The sequence below is a fragment of the Arvicola amphibius genome, chromosome 13 (genome assembly GCF_903992535.2).
Source record: "Arvicola amphibius chromosome 13, mArvAmp1.2, whole genome shotgun sequence".
In the NCBI taxonomy this organism is placed as follows: Eukaryota; Metazoa; Chordata; class Mammalia; order Rodentia; family Cricetidae; genus Arvicola; species Arvicola amphibius.
In genome coordinates this window covers 45,232,043-45,240,323 of record NC_052059.1, presented here as the reverse complement: position 1 = coordinate 45,240,323, position 8,281 = coordinate 45,232,043, and the positions used below count along the sequence as shown (strand labels likewise).

The following is an 8,281-nucleotide window of genomic DNA, read 5'->3' as shown; positions in this document are numbered from 1 at the left end:
GCGCCCGAGTAAACATCCATCAGAACGCCTTTCCCCTGCATCTCTGGGAAGTAGGTGAAATAGCATAATTTTCCAAGAAGTCCCAGAAGTTTTCAATTCGCGTTAAAAAAAAAAAAAAAAAAACTAGTCTCAGTGTTTCCTCTACATATGTATTCTGAGGATATCACAGGGGATAAAGAAATAAAGCATCTACGAAGGTAAAGCTTTATTTACGGTGATTTTTAAAAAGAGACTAAAATTATGAACTCATTCTGTTAAGAACCATCTGCAATGTAAGACATTTAATTGTTGAATCATACTCAGAAAATATACTCAATTATAATGGATAAATATGTAAATTTAAACAATGCAAAAAAAACAAGACTATTTCTGAGTGGATGTTTTCAATCTTCCCCCTCCCCGATTTTTCCACTATTCCGGAGTACACATAATTTATGATAAAAAAAAACCGAAAACATGATAAAGCATAATTATGTTTGGATTATCATAAAATTTAATAACCCTGAGGGCAAAGGTAGGGAGTATTGGTTTTGGGGGGGGGGAACGCTATAGGCACGTGGGCCAGGAAGAAGCAGGACCACCATGAAGTCTTCCCTGCCCCTCCCCTCTCCTATCCGCATCTCTGACTAGAAAAAGAAGATCTGGAGGCGTATGGTTTCATCATAAAGATTACACGATATGTATATGAAATTATTACAACTAATTGGTCACGAAAAATCAAGTTTGCTGAAAATTTTCGTGAAGTTTTTGTTTCAAAATTGTATCCCCTAGACCTGGGAGATGGCTCAGACTAAAGATGCTTGCCCGATGGATCCCTGGAACTCATGACTATACCCTCAAGTTGCCTCTGACCTCACCTGGGCTTGCAGCCCCTCCACCCTCCCTTTCCACTAAATAATTTTGTTTTTAAATTTTTTGTGCTTTCTGACAGGAGAGCGGGAGGTGAGTTTTCATTTGGGATTTTAGGAAACAGCAACTAAACCTCTCGTATAACCGTGGGTTTTCATGAGACAGGTTTAAAAATATTTGATCTGAAATTCCCTTTAAATCTCTAGTGAGATGTTTTTTTTAGTTTTAAACAGTATTTTTAAATCCTGTGTTGGGAATGCAACACCGAACCCCGGTTTCATGATCTCATTAGCATGAGGCTGGGGGATTCTTGATTACACAGTGTACTGCTTATTCCTCCAGCTGACGCTTCTTTCTCCTTAACTCATGAAAAGGAAGTATAAGAGAGGTTCGCCCTTTGTCCCAATCCCCACACGTTGTGCACCAACAGCCAAAGCCTTATCTGCTCACTCTCCCGGTATTCCTACCGCGAACACCAAGCGCTGCGTACCCCGCCCAAGCTGTGTTCAAGGAGCTGTCCTGGGCGAAACTTCCGACTCACACACGTTTGCTCAAGACAAGCTTTAAAACACAGACAAGGTGCAGAAACCCGGGGGAAGAGACGAGATAAACTTATGTCTAAGTTTCTCTGGTGTGAGAGTTTACCTTACTTCCTAACCATTCCAGAAATACTCAAAGATAATCGGAATACCCCCGCTCCCCCGCAACACCAGCCTCTGAGCCTCAATTTCCCTGCCCTGTTAAGTGACAGGTCCACGCTGCGCTGCATATACTGGACTTAAAAACTTGCTCATTGACTTTATCAGTCGTAAGTGTCCCGAGATTCTTCTAGCACCAGCTGAGACACACACACACACACACACACACACACACACACACCTCACATCTCCTATCCTAGGTGCTCTCCAGCTCTCTATCCCTCGGACTGATTGCTCGGAAACTCGGAGCTAGCTCCTTCCAGGTACACCCTCTCAGAGCCTCCCCTCAGTCCGAAGCCCTAGGAAGCTCCCCAAAGTACCCACTTGAGATACAGGCCACGCCCTACTCGTCTTCTTTGCTTTTGAGAAGGGTCAGTAGGAACCAAACCTCCCAAAAAGGTGACGAGGGATTGAGGAGGAACAGAAGAGTCCCAAGGCCAGCGCCTGGGGAGGAAGGTGCAGGGTTAACACGTGGTTTCTGTGGAAGCCAATGGAGGACCGCAATTTTGTCACCCGGTCCTGGTTCCCCCCAGTGTGCAGCCAAGGCCAAAGGAAGGCCCGGCCCAGGAGTCGCTGAAGCCTGCCTCCACAAAAGGGGAAGTTGGGGGGGGGGGGGGGCTCCTGGCAGTGGTGGAGAAATTGTCAGCTCCCTAGACCTCCGAGATGCTGCTGAGCCCGGTCACCTCCACTCCCTTCTCCGTAGACCACATCCTCAGGTTGGAGCGTGAGCCTAACGAAGCCGACGCCAAGACTCGGTCACAATGGGAGTTTCATAAGAACCTAGAAAAGCCTCAGTACCTAACAATGGGCCCGGAATCCGGAGGGGCAGAGGGTGGTGACTGGGCACAAGCTGGCTCAGACCCTCTTCGGTGCCCCTGGGAGACAGTCGTGGAGATGGAGCCAGGTGAGTATGCACTCAGGTCTTCTCTACAGGCGTTATTGAAGGAGTGAGTCCTCGCTGGTAGAGAGAGGGCATCTTCTGGAGTCCCACCCTATCTTCCCTCATTTTGAGTCCAAAAGACAGTCTCCCTGTTCCTAGTCCTGCCTCCTAAGGGCTTGAATTGTAGGGCGTTCCTTCCCACAGCTGGCCCTCTGCTAACCACACAGATGTGATTTCAGTGGAGCCTGGTTCAGGGAGAGCTTCTTTCCCCCACAAAACCTCTTTACCATAACTTAGTTCATGCTCCATCACTACTGCCCTTGCCTGCCTAGCCTTACCTTTCTGGAGGAACCCACCCACCCACACACACACACACACACAGGGACACACACACACGGACACAGACACAGACACAGACACACATGAACACACGGACATGGACACAGACACACACATTTCTCCTTAGAAGAAATGAGAGGGGAAGAACCAGTGTGTGCCTCTCCTTCCTTCCCTGCCCCCCTCCCGTGCGTGCGTGTGTGTGTGTGTGTGTCTGTGTGTGTGTGTGTTTGTGTGTGTGTTGCTTTCCAAGTGGATCTGGCATTTTAGAATAACTGCATCCTAGCCCATCTGGTCCAAAGTGCAAGGCCAAACAGAGAGGCCCAGGAACCTATCCTTGTGGAAAGAGAAGGAACAGACAGGGAGTTTTATGTTCTGGAAGCCTCTACAACACAGGTGGTATATATAGGCAGGAAAGGCCTACTATTGGAAAAACGAAATGGCCACTGTCCTCCCACCCTGCCAGTGTGCCAGGTGAGTGTTCCCACCTTCAGTCTGAGGCGGAGAGGAGCATAGCTTGGCACAACCAGCCTTTCTCACCAAGCCAGACCACACAGAATCATTGCATAGCCACAAGAGCTCCTTCCCAGTTACCCTCAGATTTGAGGCCGTTTGTCACCCATCCTCCAGAAGCCTGAACATTCTGTTCTGTTAAAAAAAAAAAAAAAAAAAAAAAAAAAAAAAAAAAAAAACCGTGGGTTTTATGCAGTGGGCACTAACCGTTCAGTTCCTGGGCATGGGTCTGCTGACTTGAAGCTCCCTTCAGCTTTGCTGAGAAAGGACAATGGAGGTGTCTCTCCCCCACTACCCCAGCCACAGGCACACCTGAATATGTCCCTTGCCTGTCTTCTGCCACTGTTATAGCCACACAGGGCCCACCCCAGCCTGGCCCTGAGGGCCTTCAGTCAGGGGAATGAGCCATCTGGTAGGCTTCACCAGGATGTGTGACATGCATTCCCATCTGACTCTTACCTTCATGAAAGCAGGCTCAGAGCCCTCCGATTGTGACTAAGAGGGTCCAGGGAGCTAATTCTATGTATTTACTTGTGTTTTGTATTTTTGAGATAGGGTCTCATTATATTAAATTTAATTTTTAGTGTGTCAGTTGGTAGGGAGGATCGTTTTCATTGTCTAAAAATGAAATCCAGGGAAGCAAAATGTCATCTGATGTTTGTCCTACCATAGCTAAATTTTATCTGACCCAGGGCTCCATTAATAAATTGAGTTTATTTTTTCTTCAATATGAATGACCTCAAATTGAGAGAGTAAATTTTTCATAATTTTAGAGATCTACAGTTCAAGTTTCTGCTGTCTTTTTGGATTTACCTGGATGGGGGCTCTTTTCCTGATGGGAACTTTGAAACTATGACTGGCCTGGAGCTGGCTTTGTAGATTAGGCTAACCCGAATTTAAAGCCATTGAAAGGGGCTTTGCCGAGTCAGCTGCTTTCAGATGGAGTCTCTTGCTTGCCCATTCAGCATTGCTGGAGGTCAGTCTCATTTAACTTTTAAAAGGAAACAAACCCTCCAGTGTCCCACTTTTGGTGTCTTAGGTATCTATGGTTTCTTTGCACCCTTCACCCCAGGGACTGGGGAGGGAGGAGGATGTTTTTCTCTTCTCAAACTTATTTAAACAACAGCCAGTTTCCCAGAGGTTGTGCTCCAGGCCAGAGGCTGAGAGTCAGAATTTCAACCTTTCCATCCCTCTTGAGGATGTTGACCCTGCCAGGCTTGCACTTGCTTGGTGACCTTAGAAGTTCCCTTTGGTGTCCCTGGATTTCTCCAGGTGTGAGTTGAGGTTTTTAAGTCTGCTCAGGAAATCTCTTGTTCTTAATTTTTACTGTAGTGCATCGTGTTTATGAAGTTTAAGGTCCAGCTCCATTCTGATTGGCCCGCACAATCAGAATTTTAAGATTCCTCAAACTCTTGGACTACCAGACACAATTGAAGAAAATAAGCACACCTGATCTAGAATCTACAATTGGCAAAACGAAGACTCACAGTCTATCAGATTTTACTTAGGCTCTGGAGGGTATGAAAGCGACAGAGATATGAGAAATAAGGGCACTGAGACCCGCCTGGGAGGAGGCGGGAAGAGAAGGGTGAGGACAAGAGGATGCTCAATCAAGGGGGTCAGGGAGAGAGGGCTGGTTAGTGAAAACAACCTGAGCCTGTTGCTGGCTGTTAATGCTGTTCCTTCCACGTGATTTTAGACACTCCCCTGCGCTCGACCTCCAAGCTTGGAGCTGGGAACCCGAGGATGGAGCGCGGTGCGAGTAATGGCGGCGACAGTGTACTCCGAGGCGACCCTGAGGCGGCCAGGACGCGGCAGCGGCGGAAACCCCGCGTGCTCTTCTCGCAGACCCAGGTGCTGACCCTGGAGCGCCGCTTCAAGCAGCAGCGGTATCTGTCTGCGCCGGAGCGCGAGCATCTGGCCAGCGCGCTGCAGCTCACGTCCACGCAGGTCAAGATCTGGTTCCAAAATCGGCGCTACAAGTGCAAGAGGCAGCGCCAGGACCAGACCCTGGAACTGACGGGCCACCCACTAACACCGCGCCGTGTGGCAGTGCCGGTACTGGTACTGGATGGCAAACCCTGCCAGGGTCCCGACGTCCCCGCGTTCCCGGGTCCCTACGCGGCCACCGCGCCCCATTCTTGCTTCGGGAGCTACTCGGGCCCTCCCTATAGTGCTAGCTACGCAGGCTGCTACACCGGCGTCGGTCCCGGGCCACTCACACCACTGGCCAGCTCTGGCTTCAGCCCAGGTGTCCAGAGTTCTGCCCCGCAGGGTCATCTGCCCGCCACTCTACAGAGAGTCGCGGCCTGGTGAAAAGCTGGGCTCAGCTATTGCCATTAAGGGCCTGGTGCTTGGTCCTCTCCCCTTCCAGCTGCTCGCCAGAGAATTGAGTGTCCGCCGCCAAGGGGCTGGAAACCGGCGATCCCCCGCATTGCCCACCTCACTGATCTCGCGACTGACTTGCCCAAACGACTTCCCCCCAACCCCGGTGGGCGCTGAGAACATTCTTTCCTTCGGAGGTGTAACCAGGCTTTGGCTGGCCACCTAGATGCTGTGCAGAGAGGATAGTATGGTGGCTGACAGTTTGGAAGCAGGTGATTCCGAGCCACAACCCTCTTTTAAACAATTACAAGAATCCTGGAGGCCTGGGGATCAAGGCGTTCCGCACTCCATCCCCTAAAGGAACAAGTGCACGACCAAAAGGAATACGAGGTTGAGAAGAGAGAAATGTCAAACCGCTGAAGATACCAGAAGACCACCAGCCTGAAGTGCCACCCTGGACCTCCTGGAACATTCACCTTCCAGCACTTTCCCTGGCGGTGACTTGCAGAGGGGTCCTATCCACTCTCAGCAACTGCATTTTGTGCAGAGAGCAGCCGGAGAGTAAATGAAATTCAACTATATTCGGTGTGTTTGTGAGTTACAGACACCAGGACCCTCAAGGGGTTCTCAGAGGGCGCGATGGCATACACCTGTAATCCCAGCACTCAGGAGACCCAAGTGGGAGGATTGGGGAGTTCGAGGCCAATCCGGGCTACATAAGGAGACCCTGTATCCAAAGTAAAATAAAATAAGTCTAGTGAAATAAAGCCGATTCAGCCCTGAAGGTAGGTTTATTGGGTTTCTCCTCACACTTTTGCTCCTGTTTGTAGATACTCTTAGAGGACACTTAGAGTCTTCATCGGGAAAAATAGCCCTGCCCCAATTCAAGATAAATGTAAAAAGATGGTAGAAATTTTAACAGTGGGGTCTCCAAAATTATGAAAAATTTACACTCCCCCCAATCTTAAGTCATTCAACCTAAAGTCTGAAAATAAACTCAATTTATTAATGGGAACATGGAGTCAAGTAGGAACTTAGCTTTGGTAGGACAAATAGGGCAAGGCCTTGAGTAGAAAAATGTGATGCCAGCTTCCTTGGACTTCTTGAGAATCCCAATTCTGTACCCCCTCAATTGGTATCAATAGCTAAATTCTATTATTGAACAGGTTTCTGTATTTAGTTAAAAGAGACTCCCTGAAGTTTTCCGTGGACAGCAACCCCCGGGTTGTTCCCATGAAAGTGAGGAAGGAGCGGGTTTGATCTTCTCTAGAAGATGCTCAACTGTTGGCCTCCCTTAAGAGTTAAATGCCTAAGCTGGGGAGCCAAAGCCACTGTTCCTATTTAAAATTTACTACCACTTCTTCCTTTTTACACGTATTCATCAGGGGAGGGAGGAGATGCGTGCCACGGTGCCTGTAGAGAATCAGAGGTCAGAGTGAAGGAGACAGTCGCGCGCTCTCTCTCCTTTTACCCTGTGGGTCTTGGGGGGGTGGAACCCAGGCTTAAAGGCGGCCCCTTTAAGATGCGCAGAACCATCTCTATGGCCCAGGACCACTCTCTCACGCGTCCCTTTTGTTCTCTTCCTCTCTTATTTCTCATTTCTTCGCAGTTAATAAAAGTTTATTTAGAAGTGCATCGGTGTCCTCTAATTAGTGTTGTGCCCCTGGGACCTAAAAGACAGAGGTGCAGAATAATGGCTGGAGATGCCGCTCGCTGAGCAGAGAGCTTGTCTTGCCTGTGGGAGACCCTTAGCTGGATTCCCTATCACTGCAGTGGCAAAGGGTTGTTATCCCAGCTCTCTGGTGTGGAAGCAGAGGCAACGGGGCTATCCTTGGCTATGAAACCAGTATAGATCTGCTCGAGCAACATGAGACCCCCCTGTCTAAATAAAATAAAATTTTACGAAAATCAGCACATATATTTCAGACTTGAAAGTCCCAATAAGAGATTTCCTCAACTAAACTAAGCTAAAGACTCCAGCTAAACTCCCTATCCTGTAAGAATCAGCAGAGGAAGCCTCCTAACTCTCCCTTTGAGGGGTGTGCTCATCAAAAAGGGGGCATTTGGACACTGGCGCTAATCAGGATAGACATCTTTCAGCCCAGTGTTGCCAATGAAGCCTATTCAAGCTTTCCTAAATAGTTCCCCGAAAAAGCTACCTTGAACAGGCCCCACCCCAGATATAGAGAGTATCGTGTTCTACATCTTTGGAACAGAGTAGCAAATTAATGTTATCCCCTCTCCCTTTCCTGCCCTTCCAGCCTAGAAAATCAGACATGCAGCAGTGTGCTGTGATCTGGATTAAGCCAAGTTAGACCTCCAGGCCTTCCCACCTTCGGGGAAGCTTTGGAAGAAAGCCAAGAAGATGGGGGGCTCTCTGAGTGAAAGCCAGAGCAGGTTTGCCGAGCTGGGTCATCGCAGCTGCACCTTCCCAGTAGGGGCACAAGAGCAAATAAGATATGGCTGCCGCCCTGTCCTTCAGGGCTTTATTATCTAACGAAGCTAGGGAAAGGCAATTCGATAAAGGTATCTGAAAATAGAAGGTGGTGTGTACTGTGTGTCACTCAGGACAGACAAAAGCTCGGGAAAGAAAAGCCAGCCGGGGATGGTGTGCGGTGAGGGGAAGCTGTGGGGAAGAGTGGGTGACTTTGTTGCTGAGTGCGGAAAGGACTTTTTCTCC

General features: G+C 48.8%; 1 protein-coding gene across 1 annotated transcript; it reads left to right on the top strand.

Annotated features, from left to right (window-relative positions):
- The first annotated feature begins 2,210 nt into the window (after positions 1–2,210).
- Positions 2,211–5,592, top strand: Nkx2-6 (NK2 homeobox 6). Its single transcript, XM_038309577.1, has 2 exons — positions 2,211–2,451; positions 4,976–5,592. Exons 1-2 carry the CDS (start codon positions 2,211–2,213, stop codon positions 5,590–5,592), a joined length of 858 nt encoding a protein of 285 aa, XP_038165505.1.
- Positions 5,593–8,281: the final 2,689 nt, after the last annotated feature.

Excerpts from the sequence above, each read along its gene's own strand:
- Nkx2-6 (XM_038309577.1), top strand. The coding sequence starts at position 2,211 with ATGCTGCTGAGCCCGGTCACCTCCACTCCCTTCTCCGTAGACCACATC. Across the intron at positions 2,452-4,975 it reads AGTCGTGGAGATGGAGCCAG|ACACTCCCCTGCGCTCGACC; the intron begins GTGAGTATGCAC and ends ACGTGATTTTAG.